At 44.4% G+C, this 19748-nt stretch overlaps 1 protein-coding gene across 4 annotated transcripts in view; it reads left to right on the forward strand.

Annotated features, from left to right (window-relative positions):
* The window catches only part of RSPH14 (radial spoke head 14 homolog), a 276628-nt gene that overhangs the window by 14011 nt on the left and 242869 nt on the right, over window positions 1-19748 (forward strand). For 3 of the 4 annotated variants that reach the window (XM_085860541.1, XM_085860543.1, XM_085860542.1), the window contains exons 2-4: window positions 6419-6623; window positions 7996-8098; window positions 12361-12479. In XM_085860541.1, the coding sequence (XP_085716667.1) occupies window positions 6425-6623; window positions 7996-8098; window positions 12361-12479 (421 nt within the window). In that variant the 5' untranslated portion in view covers window positions 6419-6424. Of the gene's footprint in view, window positions 1-5758; window positions 5869-6418; window positions 6624-7995; window positions 8099-12360; window positions 12480-19748 lie in introns of those variants that run through there. The other variant, XM_085860540.1, reaches the window with a different exon arrangement.

The raw sequence follows: 19748 nt of genomic DNA on the forward strand, positions 1-19748 counted from the left end.
GAGGTGTACTGCAGAGTTAAACCTGTTGGAGCCCAACCTCCACGAATGTACGGCCGGCCGAAGATTCACAAGGGGAATATCCCTCGAAGACCAAAACTGTCCATGGCGCGATCAGCACAACATGAACTTGCCAAGTAGTTGGGAGAGGTACTGCAACCAGTATTGGATTCACTTTCTCATTTCGTGGTTAAGGATTCCTTCACATTTGCAGAATGAATTAGAGCTAAAAGACCGACAAGTGGGGACAACATCATGGCATCCTTTGATATTAAAAGCTTGTTCACGAACGTACCATTGACGGAGACTATTGAAATATGCGCACATCTGGAACAACCGATGATCTCGGAAAACGTCTTCGCGGAATTGATGATAACAGTAAAAAAGGAGGTGGAATTCAGTTTTAACGACATGATGTATGTTCAAACGGACGGTGTGGCCATGGGTTCTCCATTAGGCCCAGCTCTTGCAAATATCTTTGTGGGCTATCATGAAATCCAGAAGCGTACTGGTCGGGAAGGGGTCGATTTCCCCCATCGTATACCATTGGTATGTTGATGACATTTTTGCTTTGAGTCTCGGATGGCATGTGACCATTTCCAGGCATGGCTGAACACTCTCCATCCAGCGCTCAAGTTTACCACGGAGCTGGAATCGTGAAACACGTTACCGTTTTTGGATGTGTTGGTTGATAGATCCAACCTTGGTTTCACAACGTCCGTCTACCAGAAGCAGACTTTCACAGGGCAGTATACTCGGTGGGACTCCTACAGCTCCATGAGATACAAAATTGCCTTGATAAATATCCTGGTTAACAGAGCACAGAGGATTTGTTCACCTTGTAATCTTCCTGCTGAAATTGACCAAATCATGAATATACCCAGTGAGAATGGTTATCCTGAGCAAATAGTTAACAGTTACATACACAAGTTTCGAAACACGACAAAAGATCGGAAGATTGGTCCGGACAAATGTCCAGTCTATATCAGGATGCCCTGGAAAGGGCAATCATCACGAAGGTTTGAAGTACAAATCAAACATATTGTGTCCAACACGTTTTCTGGCTGTGCAACCCCGAGTAATCTTTACCTCTCGCCGTTTGCTGACGTCAGTCAACAAGGATGTTCTACCCACCTCACAAACCAGCAATGTTATTTATGAGTTTAAGTGCCGATGTGAAGCTCGGTACGTGGGCCGCACAACACTGAGATTGGCTGATCGGATCAAACAACACATCCCCTTGGCGATTCGAAGAAAGATTGTGAGGGTTAGAACACAACCAGTGCGAGCATGTAGAAATATCCAGCAACCACCGGCCATTGTACCTGCTTCATCTGCCAATCCACAGCACCTGGTTGTCAACCCTATCTGTGCAGACCAGTACAATGCAGATATGTTCAGGATATTGAGCCGAGGTTGAAGCTCGTTTCATTTACGTATGTTGGAAGCAACCTTCATCATGACCACCGATCCAATACTATGTCGTCAAAAGGAATTTGTACGATCTCTGTGTCTCTTTCAGCATGGAAAGATCAAGGGAGGTCAGGTCAGGTATGGGAGCATGTGCCGGAACAGCACGTCGCTGCGTCCACTTTCCGCCGGTACTCCAGGGGCCTCCGTCTGGCCATCCCCCAGGCAGATGCCAGGCCCATCCCCATCTCCTTGAGATGATGGTCAACCTGTTGCAACCATGAGGCACGTGGTCGACCCACTGGCCTCCTCCACTCATGAGACTCCCTCGCTGAGAGACTCTGGTGAGCAGGATCAGAGTCAGGAAAACGAGCCACATGTCCATACAGCCGCAACTGACGCTCACGGACTATGCAGGTAACAAATCTCATCCGAGTCTCTCTCAGCAACTGCTCGTTGGAGACAAAATCCGACCAGCGATAGCCAAGGATTCTCCGAAGAGACCTGGTACCAAAGGAATTAAGTCTCCGTCTCAGATCCTTGGTCAGAGTCAAAGTCTCGCACCCATAGAGCAAGACTGGAAGTACCAAGGACCTGAAGACTCAGACTTTCCTCCTCCCGCACAGGTACCGGCAGCGTCACACCCCATGATCCAGTGAATCCATGACTCCCCAGGCCCGACCCAGACGTCTATTGACCTCTGACTCGCAGCCAGCAGAGACATGAATATCACTGCCAAGGTAAGTGAATCTCTCCACGACCTCAACATCCTCACCACAAACAGACACAGACAGGACAGCAGCATCCAAGATGTCACCGAAAGCCTGGATCTTAGTTTTGACCCAAGAAACCCGTAATCCCAACGGCTCCGACTCCTCATTCAGCACCTCGAGGGCCCCCAAGAGGATGTCTAAAGTCTCCGCAAAGATGACTGCATCATCTGCAAAGTCAAGGTCCGAGATCTTGACATTCCCAAATGACGCACCGCAACTTGATCTCTCCGACATCCTCCCTAGAATCCAGTCCATACAAGTGCTGAAAAGTGTGGGGGCAAGTACACATCCCTGACGAACTCCAGTAACAACTGGAAATAAGTCAGAGATGGTACCACCACACTTCACAGCACTCTCAGTACCAGAGTAGAGTTCAGACATCAGATCGATCAGTTTTGGTGGCACCCCACGAAGACCAAGAATCCTCCAGAGGACATCCCGATTCACTGAATCGAACGCTTTACAGAGATCAACATAGGCTGCAAGCAGCCCCTGCCGAAACTCTTGTCTGCGTTCGGTGAGGACACGAAGTGCAAGGATACGGTCAATCGTTGACCTCTTTGGTGTAAAGCCTGACTGCTCTGGACGCTGGTGCTCAAGCAGATGGTGGCGAACCCTATCAAGAATTATCCGAGCAAAGACCTTGCCCGGCACTGAGAGCAGCGTCACCCCTCGGTAGTTGTTGCAGTCTTGGCGATCACCCTTCCCTTTCCAGAGAGGGACAACAAGGCCCCTCTTCCAGTCAGTTGGGATGATGCCTGTGTTCCAGGCAGAGCACAAAACTGCATGCAACGACACGAGTGCAGCATTTCCACCAGCCTTGAGAAGTTCGGCATGGATGCCACAGATCCCTGGAGCTTTGCCCCGTTTCAACTGGTTCACCGCAGCCCGTGTTTCCACAAGCGTAGGTGGACCACAGTTGATTCGAGGGTCAGCAACAGGGATTGTAACACCCTTGACGTCCAACTCGACAGTTGGGGGATCAGCCTGGTACAACCGCTCAAAGTAACCGGCCCAGCGGGCCTTCGCTTCAGACTCCTCTGTCAAGAGCCTACCACTCTCTGCTCGAACTGTAGTGCTCCGAGGGATGGGCTTGGATGAACGTAATGCGCGAATTCCCCTGTAAGCGGGACGAGAATCACCTGTCCACAGGTGATGCTCTACCCCCTCACAGATTCCTCGCACATAGGCCTCCTTGTCCACCCTCAGTGCACGTACAGTGTTACGCCTCAGCTCCCTGAACAGCTCAGCTCTGCCATTCAGCCTGGCCCTGCGACTCTGGTCAATGGTATCCAGTGTCCCTTGAGAAACAAAATTCTTCTTTGCCCTGCGGTGAGCTCCAAGGCATCCACCGGCAACATCAAGGACGATGGTCTTGAAGGCGCTCCACAACTCTTCAGGACCCCCCAAAGCACCCAGACCCCCCAAGTGTCCACTCAGCCTGTTCGCAAACTCCTCAGCTACTCTCTCATCCCTGAGCTTGGCAACATCCAGCCTCGGCTGGGATGGTACCATTCTCCAGGATTTAAGGTGCAGCTTTGGAGTTGCTACAACAAGCCTGTGCTCAGTATTGAGGAACTGAGCACTCCGGTAGACCCTGCAGTTCTGGATCATCCTCCAACGACCGTCATTGAGGACATGGTCAATCTCCTTTGCCACACCGCCAGCGTTGGAATACCAAGTCCAGCGATGAGCTTGTGGGCGCTGAAACCACGAACCAGCCACCCTAAGTCCATGACTTCTTGCAAAGTCAAGGAACTTGGTGCTATTCTGGTTCATAGTTCCTGACCCATGGGGACCAACACACACCTCATAACCGTCCCTATCAGTTCCAGTCGATGCATTGAAATCCCCCAAGACTAGAAGTGTATCTCGTCTGGGGCACTGATCAACCACAGACTCGAGTGTGGCGTAGAATGCATCCTTCACGGTAAGATCACTCGCCTCAGTCGGAGCATAAACAGAGACCAGGGAAATGACACCTAAGGAGTGACGAATCCTTAATCTCATAATACGCTCGTTGACCGGTGTTACCTCAATTATCATTGGGGTCAGCTTATTGGACACAGCTACAGCAACTCCTTGGGTATGGTAACCATCAGAGCGACCAGACCAATAGTAGGTGTAACCACCCACCATTATCTCGCCGCAATCCGGTCTCCGAACCTCAGAGAGAGCTGCAATCCCGATGTCCAAACGCTTGAGCTCAGATGATAACAGAGACAGGTGATCATCCTCTCTTAGGGATAGGACATTCCAGGCACCCACCCGAAGGGACCGCCTCAGGTTAACCCAAGGAGACCGCCGTCTGGTGGACGACACCTCAGCACCACTCCGACACACTCTCCCGCAATCTGACCCAGGGATGTTACCCCGTGGTTTCCCTCCTATCATAGATTGGGGGTCCCGAAGGCTTTGCCCCAATCCCGTCATCCGGTGAGCTGTCCTGCGAAGGGAAGCTGCACAGGAGGTACTCCCACGGAGTGGGTTTTCAGATTTTTTTGCGTTTTTGCGTTTTGCGGAATGAAGGGTTTTACGGTGGTCGGAGTGCAAATCCTGCCACCAACCTCCTAATAAGAAGTGACCCAACTGCAGGAGGTTTGCCCTGCGGTGAAATCGAACCCAACCCAACACAGATCGAACCTGACCTGACAAAAGATCAAGGGAGGAACGTTAGCAAATGGTGAATGGACCTTAGGGGAAACCCATCCCCCTCTCTCCAGGATGCGCTTGCAAAAACCGTCAATCATCGACGAACTCTGCTCTAGCCAATGGGAGCTCGAGGTAAAGATGATGACCCGACCAATGAGCGTTCGGATTAACCGTGATGTCATTACGGTTGAACCAATCAGTGTCTACCTTTATTGAGACTTGCGTACATAAGCACTCGCCTTCACTTCCTCCTTCACTTGCTGCGATTTTTACCCTGAAGAGTGCAGCACGAAAAGCTTCAGTCACTATTATGTCGTGTTTGTTTGTATCCATATTGAAGTTCTGTCGTACTAAACATCTGTGTGTATATGTATATATATGTATATATGTAACACACACACACACACACACACACACACACACACACACACACACACACACACACACACACACACACACACACACACACACACACACACACACACACACACACACACACACACACACACACACACACACACACACACACACACACACACACACACACTTGTCTGAATAGAAGTGATGTGCTTGTGGCAACAAATAAGCAATTGAGAAATAATTTTGAAAAAAACCCACCACATCTCACACCATCCTGACCTTTTGATGGGGGATGTGAAGCTTTTAATGGATTATGGACATTAAAGATCCGATGGTATTTTTCAGAAAGGTGAGGGAATTGTTTGTCAATATCCTGCTTGAGTTTACCTGTTTTAATTGGTCGTGCTGGAATGTGGATACTTCTCAGCTTAGCCTGGTGTTTTGCTTACTGGTTAGGGTGGCTGGCTTAGGATCTTGGCGTCCTGAGTTCAAGTCCTGTTGGCTGCTGAATGAACACCAGGTGGGGTTGACTCAGCCTGTAGTCCTTCTGAGGTTGGTGAAATAAGTACTAGTGTACTGGTATAGGGGCACTGCATCAGCGGCAAAGTTGCACCCCAACAAAATGATAGCTACCTGGCAGCCAAGCTGCCATATGCAAGAAGAAGACATCTCTCAGGTGTGATTGGCAAAATTGCTTCATCGATTGCCCATTTATCTATCCTTGTACAGTTTGTTTAAAAAGTCAGGAACTCACGATCGTGTCGTTATCCATGAGCTGTTTGTGACACAATTGCAAATGGACGTTTTGCAGGATCCAAATGGTGGCGATATTTGAGATCTTGTGAGCATTTTCATTTGAGAATCCACAGGACAGTCCTTTACCAATTTATTGATTGCACTTGAAGTTTTTACAAATATGCAGTTGTTCCAAATTCATGAAGGAGCCACTGAAAAGTTTATGAAGAGTGGTTTGTTTGGGGATTAGATGAGATGTATTAAGGAATCGGCGTTGTTGCTACGTCAATACTTTCCCTTGTGACTCATAACTGAATCCTACTGTGCTTTTTATGATTCATGCTGCTAAGATTGGTGGTAGAATATGTTCCCCACAGTGAGTGGTTTTGGACCACAGACATCCTCGACTTTATGTGACAAACCTGTTATGGCAATGTTTGGATCCATTTACATGTTTAACAATTCATATTTATCGATCGACATGTCGGCAGGCCATAATGGCATTTCCCAGATTGTCTCAGCAAATGCCACCAACCGTTGAGCAAGACAAGGCTCCACTGGCATATGGGCAACGTGCCATCCCCAAGCTCAATGAGGACTTGCTCTCCACGGATGTGAAGTTGCGTCAACAGACCCTACGGAGCCTTTGCGACATGCTACATGACCATCAGCTTGTAACCCAAGTGATTAAAGAAGGTAACGTGCATTGTTTTCTCAATCCAAGGTAGTCATGAACTAACTCGCCTGCCCACAAGTTGTGTAGAGCATGTTTATTAAGATTGTTTTTTGTATACCTTGGTCGAGGCTCGTATGAGAGCTAACACACAACTCACAGCAAGGAGGCATGAGACAAGAGGGGTGGGAGTGGAAGGGACAAAACAGTGGGGAACAGACACATTAGGTGAACTGTGGAAGGGAGTGGGATGGGGATGGGACGGGGAACATGGCGAAGAGAAGATGGACATTACAGGGACTTTCAGGAAGGGAAGCAGGAGAATTGAAGGAAGTGGGCTTGGGTGGATTATTGGGGGTAGAAAAGATCGGGATTTGGATGGGGGAAGATAAGAGGTGGTGGTGAACAGCTGTTTTGAAAGCCTGGAGGGAAGAATGGGAAAGAATAGAGTGAGGAAGTTTATTCCAAAGGCGGGAAAAAAGAGGAATGAAAGAGTGAAGATGAGCAGTGATTCGTGATTTTGGTAGATTTACCAGAAGGGGGTTGTTGGCGGACCTTGAGCGCCCTGTGGAAATGTGGTGGGGACAAATCGCAGAGAGAGCAGGGGGGCAAGGCTGGAGAGGAGTCGGTAGAAGACAGAAAGACCACCGACCAACCTGCGGTGATTGAGTGAGAGGCCCAAAGACTCAGCTTCATTGCGGGAGATGCTGATGATCTTAAATGCCCTGGTTTCGACAGCGTGAAGCCGAGAAAGGTGGGAGGCAGGAGCACCAGCCCAGAGGGGAGAGCAGTACTCCATCAGGCTACGGACAAAAGCTTTGTAAGTGGTCAGGAGCTCAAGAGGGCCGAGGAAGGACTTTGCACGACGGAGGATTCCCAGTCGGCGACTGGCTTTTGAGGCGAGGTTGGAAATGTGACTTTCCCAGGAAAGGTCATGGCAGATAGTGAGACCCAGAAGCTTGAAAGAAAAGATTGTTTACACCTTTTGTTTTGCATACACAGTGTGCATACAATGGTCGACCTCAGAAATTATTCTTCACCCTTTGAACTCTCACTAAGCTGAGCTCTGTCTCCTGTGCATTTAGCCACTGGCAAACAATGTTTATAGCTTTTGTCCATGGCCAAAAGCACAGACATGTTGTGGCATGGGATCTACCAGTCAATGTGTTGTGGGATGGCATTTATTGGTCAACTTTGTGCCTCATGACATGAAAACACATTTTATACAACAAAATGAGTGAAATTCAGAAAGTGTCTATCCCATGAGAAATGTATCGTACTTCACAAGCAAAGATGTGCTGCATTCCCTCATGGAATTATCCAAGTAGTGGCATGATAAACACACCTTCAGATAATATAGTAGTGATTCTGACCCCTCTCTAAACCCGCTCTCAGGCTGTGTGGAAAACCTGAAATATCTTCTGCTCGATTCGGATGCTGTTGTCCGAGAAAAGACAACCGAGGCCTTCGCCATCCTGGCTTTGAGCTACATCGGAAGGTTGTACAAGTACCATTCACTTACCTCCTGTCAATTTCCTGTTAAGTTTAGTGGAGTTGAAGATTTCCAATCGTCGCCATTTCCACCCATTAAATAATCATTGTTATTTGCCTTCTTTGATGATCCTATGTGATGTACCTTCCATTCAGTGTTCTCTTGAAAGTATTCCCCCATTGTATGCTTGGAACAACCTTGCACTTGATAGAAAAAAAACAGGACCACTGGACCTGCAGCTTGTCTGGGCCCTGTCCTAATGTTGTAATCCAAATTTGGTAGAATTGTGACTGGTGGGTTTGGTGAGGAAGATTTTTGAAGGAATTTACGTAATTTACCAAAAAATTTAATAAGTCTGCCATTTTGACACACTTCTGGGAACATGATCAGCACGTCCTTCACAATTTAACATCAGGACCCTGTCCTAATGTCACCACAATTTGGTAACGTTCTGACTTTTGGGTCTGGAGAAGAAGATTTTTGAAGGAATATATGCAATTTTTCCCAAAAATTGACTGTCAGCCATTTTGGTACACTTCCCGTCACCTGATCGGCATGACCTTCGCAATTTAACATCCCTATCCTGGCCAAAAATTGGTAACATTCTGACTGGTGGGTCTGGAGAAGAAGATTTTTGAAGAAATTTACAAAGTCGGCCATTTTGACATACTTAAAGTCATGTGACGAACGAGCTTTGCAACTCCTATTACCAGTCAGGAGAGGAACGTTGCTGCAAAATTTCAGCTGGATCGGCCCAGCAGTTTGGCTGGAGAAGTCGAAAAAGGAGACTGATGGACAGATGGATGTATGGACGGTGCACGATGACAATACCTTATCGGGAATGTAAATTCCAGATAAGCTAATAATAATAAACAAAGTTGCATGCAGCATTGGGGAATAACACAAAAGAGTGCATACTTTCACCAGTCTGAACAGTTTGCGTTTTTTGTATCCCACAGATAGACCTGATCTGGATCCAGACATCCAAGATCAAATCTGCTTGTCCTTTTGTCCTACCAAATTCGTGCACCAACTTTTGCCCGAATTCATCCACACCATTTTGAGATACTGTGCTATTTATCGTTATGGCAACGAATCACTTCAAAAATTATCTTATCTGGATTCGGATCTTCACCAAAATCGAATCAATTCTCCCTCGTCACATGCCGAACATGTCCACCAAAATTCGTCCGAATCTGTTCACTACTTTTTTGAGATATACTATACACAGGAAAACAGACAGACAGACAGACAAACAAACAGACAGGGGTGAAATTAAACAAGTGCCAAGTACTTGGGGGGGGGGTCATGGAGGGTCCACATGCTATGCCCCCACTGTTCTCAAGGTAACAAACATCACCAACCTCTACCATCCTCAAAAAACCACCACACGTCTCCCTATTGTACTCCCCATGGGCCCGACACTGTCCTTACCAAGTTTGGTGGAAATCACTCAAGCTGTAACAGAGATCACCCTTACTCCTTCCAAATCTCCTTAAAGCTCAAATTCTATTAAAGCTACTTCATTTTTTTCACCACAAATCCCCCATAGGGCCTAAATTATGCAAGCCACGTTTGGTAGCACAGCGGATCAAAGAGCTGACTTGAACAACTGGACCCTGATCCGGCCTGATGATGCCACTCCCCACGAGGCCCCCATTATGTCGGCCAAATTTGGTGGCACTACACTGTTCCCGTCTCAAGATATAAGGGAACAGGCAGATAGACATTTGAACAGATAAACGGAATGTGCCAACAAGGGGAACCTTTGCGTTTGTTTTACCTGATGCGAGACTGGTTATTAAACAAATGCAAGTGGACCAATTGTGGATCCCACAAGCAACGACTTTTTTTTTTTTTTTTTGCTATATAATAACGAGGCTCGAAAAACTAACACGGAGAACATATAACAAAGGAAGCAGGAGACGAGGGGCAGGAGAGGGAAGCACAAAACAGTGTGGAACAGAGACATTAGGAGATTTGTGGAAGACAAAGGGATGGAGTGGGGTACACAGGATAAACAAGATGGACACTTCAGGGACTTTCAGGAAGGAAAGCAGGGAATTTTTTTAAGGAGAAGGGTTTGGAGTGGATTAACGGGAGTCGAAAAGATGGTGGTTTTGGTTGGGGGAAGATGAGAGATCTTGGTGAACAGCTGTTTTGAATACATGGAGGGGAAGAATGGGATTGAACAGAGTGAGGGAGTTTATTCCAAAGGTGGGAAAAATAGGAATGAAAGAGTGAAGGTGAGTAGTGATTCGTGATTTTGTTAGTTTTACCAGAAGGGGGTTGTTGGTGGACCTTGAGCACCCTATGGAAATATGGTGGGGACAAATCGCAGACAGAGCGGGGGTGGGGAGGGGGGGTGAGACTTTTCAGAGTCGGTCCTTTCGGAGACACATTGTGAGAGTGTGAGATTTGTCAGGATTGAAAGACATGTTCCACATGTTGGACCAACTTGTGATTAACCTCCGCCATCTTCGAAGATGGATGGAGGTTACTGTTTTCACCCCTTTCTGTTTGTTTGTTTGTTTGTTTGTTTGTGAACAGTATTACGGAAAAGCTCCTCGACGGATTTCGACGAAACTTGGTGGGGGGGTTAGGTATGCTCCAAGGATCATGCCATTAAATTTTGGACTTGGTCCCCCCCCCCCAAAAAAAATTGTTAGAGAATTTTTTTTTTTTTGCATTTCTACATGTTTTAAGTGATTTCCATCCCCCCCCCCCCAAAAAAAAAGAGAATTTTTTTTTTTTTGCATTTCTACATGTTTTAAGTGATTTCCAACCCTCCCCCCCCCAAAAAAATAGTTAGAGAAAAAAAATATTTTTTTGCATTTCTACATGTTTTAAGTGATTTCCACCCCCCAAAAAATTGTTAACCCCCCCCCCCCCCAAAAAAATAGAGAAAAAATTTGTTTTTGCATTTCTACATGTTTTAAGTGATTTCCAACCCTCCCCCAAAAAAAATTTGTTAGAGAAAAAAATATTTTTTTTGCATTTCTACATGTTTTAAGTGATTTCCACCCCCCAAAAAAATTGTTAACCCCCCCCCCCCCAAAAAAGAGAATTTTTTTTTTTGCATTTCTACATGTTTTAAGTGATTTCCACCCCCCCAAAAAAAAATTGTTCCCCCGCCCCCAAAAAATAGAGAAAAAATTTGTTTTTGCATTTTTACATGTTTTAAGTGATTTCCAACCCCTCCCCAAAAAATTGTTCCCCCCCCCCCCCCAAAAAAGGGAATTTTTTTGCATTTCTACATGTTTTAAGTGATTTCCAACCCCCCCCCCCCAAAAAAAATCGTTACCTCCCCAAAAAAAATTGTTAGAGAAAAATTTTTTTTTTTGCATTTCTACATGTTTTAAGTGATTTCCAATCCCCCCCCCAAAAAAATTGTTCGAGAAAACTTTTTTTTTGCATTTCTACATGTTTTAAGTGATTTCCAACCCCCCCCCCAAAAAAAAATTGTTCGAGGAAAAAATTTTTTGCAACTTTTTTTTTCAACAAAATTTCGATTTCTTTTTTTTGCACTTCTTCATGTTTGAAGTGATTTCCAACCCCCCCCCCCCAAATGGAGAAAAGAACTACAACTCTGTCAGCAATGTTGACATCATATTTAATGAATAAGATATAAGGTTCACTTGAGTGACCCAGCAATATTGGCAGCGAAGGTTTTGCACTTTACCGAGTGCTCCCCCTCTAGTTTTACCCAGATGTGCACAGAGCGAAGAAGCTGCTATTTTGCCGGTCTGAGGGATGACAGATGGTATGGCAGAGGGTGGAGTCATCAGCAAAGAAATAAAGAGGATAAATAAAGACTTGAAATTAACCCTTCCACACTGGACCTACAGGCATAAAACTTTACCTTTAAGATATAATATAGCCATGAATTAAGTTGCTTCGGGGCTATCTATTGCAAAATTGCAGAAATTTACATCCAGTGCATTTAGTGTACTCCTCATTCCTCTCCAAATTTTCACTGATGAAATTTATTTTCTCTCCCAAAGTCTGTCATCTCACATTCAATTAAAAAACAAACGTTTGGAGGTGGTATTTCACTAAGAGGTGAATAAAATAAGAGGTTAGCATTGAATTTTAATCGGTAAGGTAAGATTATTTGGATGACAATGAATCGTGGCAAAAAAAAATCCACTTGTGTCTGTTTTCTCATTGGAAATTAGAAATTTTCCTTTGGTTTTTAACCTGATGACGAAGTACAGTCTCATCTGAAAGTTGCAACACCGAGTATTCTCTCCTTTGCTCTCCCATAGCATGGCGTGTCTAAAGGGTGATGTGATCATTCCACTGTCACATATCTTTGAGGATGATTTCACTGCTTGCAGACAGAACGCCCATGTGGTCATCGAACGTCTCTCAAAAACGCCACAAGGTAAGATGTGTTTACGTTTCCCATTTCCATGTGGTTCTCATGTTTAAATCATTGTGGAATACATTGAAAAGGTGGGTCGATGTAAACTCGAGTACGGTTTGAGTTCAGATAGGCATTTGCACTTTGACCTTGGAGTTGAAGATCTCTTTGAGAAAGCTTAGTCTGTAGGAATATAAGTAGTTTGCAAATGAAGACTTCAGTTGGCAGCTTTTGACGGGTGAAACATACTGCACAATTTGTAAGTCACAAAATATAAAGTGTCATTAGTTATGAAAATTGAAGATTTTCGATCCCCCATCCCAAGTTGTGCTGTGAGCATGAGCTTTCTCCATAAAGTGTGGTCACATGTAAAGCAGGGAAGGCAGATTAGCCCTCTCCGAAGGCCCTTGTTGAGCGAGCTCGGTTCTTACTGACAATCCGATGGTGGCGTGGTAGTTTCTCCTGGGACTAGCTTGGTTTTGAGAAGCTCAGACACCAAATATTGAATAACGCTGCCTTCAGCTAGATTTGAAAATGTACGCTTTGCGATATCAATCCAATATCTAGACTTAATCCATCCATTGGGACCATACTCCGTGCAGAGCGTTGGTGCTGCCTAAGCAGTTCCTTTGGCTCCTTGGCTATTGGGCACAATCCTGGACAGGTCGCCACTCTGACACAGGATACCAGTAAGCTGGTACTCATTATGCCGACCTCGGACGAATGACAGGCAGAGTCAACCCCACCTGGTATTAATTCAACAGCCAAGGGGATTTGAACTCAGGATCCTCGGATCCCAAACCCCCCACTCAAACCATGAAGCCAACACTAGTCATAGACTTAATCACGAACTCACAATTACATCCAAATCGCTATTGCAAAACCAAGCAGATAAGTCTCACTAATGCTTGATTTTAATACTTAACTTATAGGACAATATTTTAGGTGGTGTGGAATTTGGATTGACTTCATTCAAATGCATTTCAATGTCATCATTATGTGTGATATAAAAATACGTCATTGTGGTGTTGTACGTCTTGCTAATAATGGCAATACAGTACTACTGGATGCACAAGAGTTGAAGAAAACGATTATTGCACTATTTGAAATTATTACGACGAACTTTGGTCCATTTGTAAACTGGAACATGGAGGCACTCGACCTGATCGGATATCCAAGTGGTAAGGCATTCACAGTCAAATCACTCAACCAATTTTAGCAGCAGTATGTGTAAGCACTCGGAGGAGGAAATTTCGAAACAATAAAAAGAGTTTAATTTAACTATTGCAAAGGCATATACACATTAACTATTTTTAATCATGCGGGTGTCAAGGAAGAAAGACAACACTGCAATACACTCATGGCATGCAAAATCTTCCACCACCTTTTGTTCCCTTAAATCCCATTCAAGGCACTCATACAATTCCCTCTGTGTACGATGTAAAAAAAAAAAATACATTTGTCAACCTTATTTGCAGACAGATCATCTTCTTGCGTATGGCAGCTTGGCTGCTGGGTGGCTATCATTTTGTTGGTGCGCGACGATGCCGCTGATGCTGTGCCCCTACAACAGTACACTGGTACTCATTTCACCGACCTCGGAAGGATGAGGGGCTGAGTCAACCCCACCTGGTGTTAATTCAGCAGCCAACAGGACTCAAAGATCCCACGCCAAGCCAACACCAGGCTTTGCAGACGGATAAATTCTCCTTAAAATGCTTTACTACTTACTGAAGATACAGGAGCTCAGAAAACAAGAAAATATTTAGCTATTCAAGGGTTCATAAGCTGTGCTTTCAGCTCAAGTGAATCATGTGAATCAAGAGGCAAGAAACTTAGTGTTGATAATCAAAATACTGCATGGCTTGTTGATCAGAGGACCTTCAGTTCACTGATGTGTGGAAGCAAATCACTTGCAGCTTCTGACCTTGTTGGATGTTCTTTCGATTTGGGCTGAGTGCAACAGAAAAAGCGATTCATTGTGAGTGAGCTAAAACTGCCATGGCTTGAGGCCATGTCTTTGAAGGAGTGAGCCACAATGTTTGCAGGGTGAGAAGCCACACACACCCTTTGAGGAGAGAATTTCAACGGTGCTGGAAGGCAAGTGCAAAGCCTGCAGTGTTGGCCCTTTTGGCAAAGACCTTGCACGTTTTAACAAGGATTGGTTAGCAGCCTGTCAATCACACATCAAAATACGGCAAAAACATGGCAATGGATTGTCACAATTGCATCAAATTCCCTTGAACGATTTCTCATAAACAGACCACAGGGCTTGGATTCACAACAGAGCCATGCAACCATAACATAGAGACAGTAGTCAAGCTCAGATGATTCGGGAAGAATTGGGAGGCAGGATTAGTTAGCATCCTGTCAATCACAATCGATCAGACATCCAGAACACAGGATTGCAACAATTGCAGCAGCGTGAATCTTTCCGATTTCTCATCAACAGGCCAGAGGTTAGATCCACTGCAGAACGATGCAACCATAACAGAGACAGCAGCCAAGCCTAGATCTCCTTCTCCTTCTCCTTCTCCTCCTCCTCCTCCTCCTCCTCCTCCTCCTCCTCCTCCTCCTCCTCCTCCTCCTCCTCCACTCCGCTTCCCTCCTGTGCAGATGTCCAAACCATCTCAATCTCGCCTCTCTCACTTTGTCTCCAAACTGTCCTACCTGCGCTGTCCCTCTAATATACTCATTCCTTATCCTATCCATCCTCGTCACTCCCAACGAGAAGCAGCCAAGCCTAGATGATTCAGGCAAAATGGGGAGGTTGCATAAGTCGCAGTGGAAATGTTGGGGACAAAGTGACATGACAGAGAACGAGACCAAATTTCCTTTTCCAGATCTGTGGCCTTTATTCTCTGCTGTGAGTTCAAGAAGACAAGTGCTGAATGCTTCTCTTCCAATGAGATAAGAATTCTGTCCTTTGTTCTTTTGCATATTTTGTAAGCTGTTGGTCACAGGCTCAGGAAGAAACCCAAAGTCCGTGTTGTCAGTGAATCTCCAACGGTGCAAGAGCAGAGCCAGGGAAGGAAATTGGTATGGGGGAATGCCTCTTGAATGAAGCATATCGAACAGCAATGGCAAAAGTTGGCGATTAATCTAAAGAATAAAGGACAGTGTCTTCTTGAAGAAGAGGACAATCCTCTTGAAGTCCTTTCATTCAACCTTCTGGGTCTCACTATCTGTCACGATCGTTCCTGGGAAAGCCACATTTCCAAGCTGGCCTCCAAAGCCAGTTGCCGACTGGGCATCCTCTGTCATGCAAAGTCCTTCCTTGGCACACCAGAGCTCCTGACCACATACAAAGCTTTCATTCTCAGTCTGATGGAGTACTTTACTTTTTCCCCCCTCTCGAGTGATGCTGCTGCCTCACACCAAGCTCGACTTCACACTGTGGAAACCAAGGCTTTTAGGGTCATTGGTAGCTCCCACAAGAAAGCTGAGTCTTTGGGTTTCTCTTTCTCACAGTAGGCAGGTCGATGGACTTTCTGTCTTTTAGCGCTTCCTATCTCTGGCCTTGCCCCCCCCCCACCCCGCCTTTTTTGTGATTTGACACCACTGTATTTCCACAGGGCGCTCAAGATCTGCCAAAAAACCCCTTCTGGTGAAACTATCAAAATCAAGAATCACTGCTCACCTTCACTCTTTCATTCCTCTTTTTTCCTGCCTTTGGAACAAACTCCCACACTCTCTTCAATCCCACTCTTCCCTCCAGGTCTCCAAAACAGCTGTTCACCACCTTCGCATATCTTCTCCCATCCAAAATCTTGATCTTTTCCACCACAGTCAAACCACCCCAAACCCTCCTTCAAATTCCCTGTTTTCCTTCTTGAAAGTCCCTGTTGTGTCCATCTTGTTTACCCCCATGTACCCCACCCCATCCCTCTCTCTTCCACAAATTTCTCCTAATGTCTCTGTTCTCTGCTGTTTTCTGTTTCCCTCTCCCACCCCTCTTGTCTCCTGCTCCCTTTGTTATACATTCTCTGTGTGGTAGCTCTTATACGAGCCTTGACAATGTATCCAAATTTTTTTTAATGTATCCAGACATTGTAGATTTTCCATCACAGAGATAGAAAGATGGCTTATTTGGAGCAAGAAATCTGTTTCTTCATTTGATTCCTAAACTTTGGTTCAGGTGCATTGTCAACACAAAGCGCTGAATGATTAAGTATGAGAACCCGTGTGTGTCTCCACCCCAAAAATGATGTAACTGTTGATGTGTTTCTCCCTCTCTTGTTTGTGAAAATATGTCTCAGAATGCTGTGGTCCCAACACTTAGGCTTTATCTTGTTACAGGAGAACGTCATCCTTAAAAAGGGCCATTCAGCTGGATCCTGGCTGTATTATTTACAAAAAAGATATTTGAACATTTCACATATTACCTTTTGGAATGGTACTAGTATGAAGAGTAGTGTTGGCACCGGTGCTGCCGAAAGCCTCATGGCAAGGAAAGACACTTTGTGGATTTCTCTTGCTCTCTCAGTGGGGTTATTCATGGCACTAATTTGGAACTTGGCCAGGGTAACGGTGCACAATGGCCGACTCCATGTGAAAGACACCGTGGGATCATTAACGTACATGAGCAGCTATGCTGGCAGACGGGACCCGGCTCAACATCCAATCCGAAGGACGGCACACTCATTGTCGTATATACTGGCTGCAAAATGCAAGGATGATAATTTATCGTCATGGGAATCAAGGCTAAAAGAGACAGCTCAAAGACGAGAACATTACCTTCAAACTATTTTGTTTGTCGGGTCACAATAGAAATCCTGCCACTAAATTAAATAACGTATAAGATAGTTTAACAAATAAAAGAAGCTTAGCCAGGTTAAAATAAGATAGGAATAATAATTATAAATCTAAGTTAAAGTGATTGCAGGACAGATAAATTTGTAATAAGAGATGTTCATTTGTAACACATTAATGATGGTCCAACTTGTAACACAAGATCCAAGAAGTAAGAGCACTTCCTGTTTTGTACTCTATACAGTATTACAATGTACTGTCCAGTTATGGAAACCACAAGAAAATAACAATCTACATTATTATGCTGTGGGCACAATAAATTGGAATACAATGCTGAACTAGAAGACTGAACAACTGTGGACTATAGTAATTCCTTTACTTGAACAACCTTGGTAATTTCTGACTTTAAGGAATTATTTTCTTCGTAATTATTTTCTCCATATTATTTAAGAAAAAAATGTTATTTTGTAATGCCTTGAATGAACTCCGTGTCCATTGATTATTGAGGCCTCTCCTATCCGTTTGTTTACAATTGCAAAATAAGATTAATCAGATCACTCCATCACCTGGAGGACTGTATCATTGGAAGGGATGGCCATACATAACATAGGGAACTCACACCACGACCTTGTGAACTTGTATACTTGTACAAATACAAATTGTCCAAACATACCCAAGTCTTTGATTCGAACACACTCGGCAAGGCATTCGTCGACTCGAGTGGGATGAGGGTTTTCCAACAATGGTTTCAACTTCAAGCAGCCAAATATTGCTATATCCACCAAAAGGTCACGTTGATTATGGGGTGCTTGTTAAAATAATGCTTACACAGTACCAAAAGCTATTCCCAACAACTTAAAAATATGTTTTTATATCATTTGACTCAAGAAACTTCAAGCATGCCGAGAGTATATGTGATAATCTGAGCAATAAATGTATCATTTTGGGGACTACTTGGTTAATTTATGAGGCTTGGTGAACCATGTCTCATCTAACATGTTCAACCATAACATGCTACATTCCAAAGCAGTAATAAGATGACTCTCCCTTGAAGGCCAAGTTGATCAGGATTTCTGATGTAAGTGTTGAAAAAAAAAGACATTAAAAAAATAATAATAATAAGAGCCTATATTATAAAAGGAGCCATGTCTGTCTGTTTGTTTGTTTGTCGTACTATAATATGAGAACAGATATTTCACTGTATTGTCTACAATGAGATTCTGCTTCAGTTTGTGAATATCTTGTATCCTTTTGTCATATCTAAGAGTTTTCTGGAACATTTAATATCATTTTACAATGTATGGGTGATTCACTGATGGTTTGCAATCCATCACTTGCAAGCCAACATCGATTTAAAAAAACGAAGTGGGTTGACTTGAAAGTGTTCCCATCTAAACCTTTGACTCAAAATGCAGGAAACCTAAGTTCACAATCCCAAATACCATATGTATTTGTCCTTGCAATTGATGCAAAAGTGCATTTGGGTCAAGATCATGATAAAAAAAAAAATGAGAGCCTTGGATCACTGTAAAAACATGGAGAAAGACATAAAATGTCATGGCCCCTGTGGTTTTAGGAATTTTGCTGTACAGTTTGCTGTACAAAGGGCTAGCCCATATTTACAAGATTTGTGTGTATGCACAACTGACTTGTGTGGTCATGCAGCACGGAAGATTGCGTATGATTGGGTAAGATTGCAAAATAACAAAATGGCCGCTACTCGGAGAATGAATTTGAGGAAATTTGAAGGATACATTTTTGGGGGATTCACGATTGAAGCTTATATTTCGTGATAACTTTTTTGTGGTTGGAGGTAGGAAAATGTTGCCCAGACAAATTCATAGGGAATGTAAATACCTTTAAAATGACACCAAAACTAGCTCTTTAGGTGTTATACTTTTAGAGATATGGCCATTTGAATTCGTGACGTCGTGCTAATTAGTCCAAAGTTCGTTAGTCTGTATCTCACTAATTAAGAGGCTGTTAGCAAAAATATTTGAGTTCTTGCCGTTTTTCATGGGTCCCAATTGGTTCCCAAAGTTTTACAAAAATCTGAGAGATGACTGCAGATTCTTTGATGATTTGACATGGGATGACCCTCCACAGAGTTAAGGGATCAGAAGGTTGAATCATTGCACAAAAGTATTGAGAAGAGCTGTACAGCGGAGGACAATATTTCTTCGTGAATCTTTCATGGCTTTTTCTTCCTCTGCCTTCCTGCTGCATAGTGACGAATAAGCACAGCATGAGTGCTTAGTTTTGTTTATAGATACCTCCTCAATGACGTCAGCAGCTCCATCATTTGCACACTCTCTCCATTTATTTACTGCACGCTTAAAATTTCACGCCATTCCAGACCGAATAGGATGTCTTTTTTTCAGCAGGATATTTTAGACTTGCACATCTGCCTTGGTCCTCTGAAGTCAATGTATGCATCCCATTTGCCACTGCCTGTCTGGTGTTGTTGTACACTGCGTCACTGCATGGTGCTACACTTTATGTCTCCTACACTTCAAGCACATGTGAGCTCCTACCTTA

The sequence above is a fragment of the Eptatretus burgeri genome, chromosome 16 (genome assembly GCF_056783735.1).
Source record: "Eptatretus burgeri isolate ZD-2024b chromosome 16, Ebu_testis_v1, whole genome shotgun sequence".
Taxonomy (NCBI): Eukaryota; Metazoa; Chordata; class Myxini; order Myxiniformes; family Myxinidae; genus Eptatretus; species Eptatretus burgeri.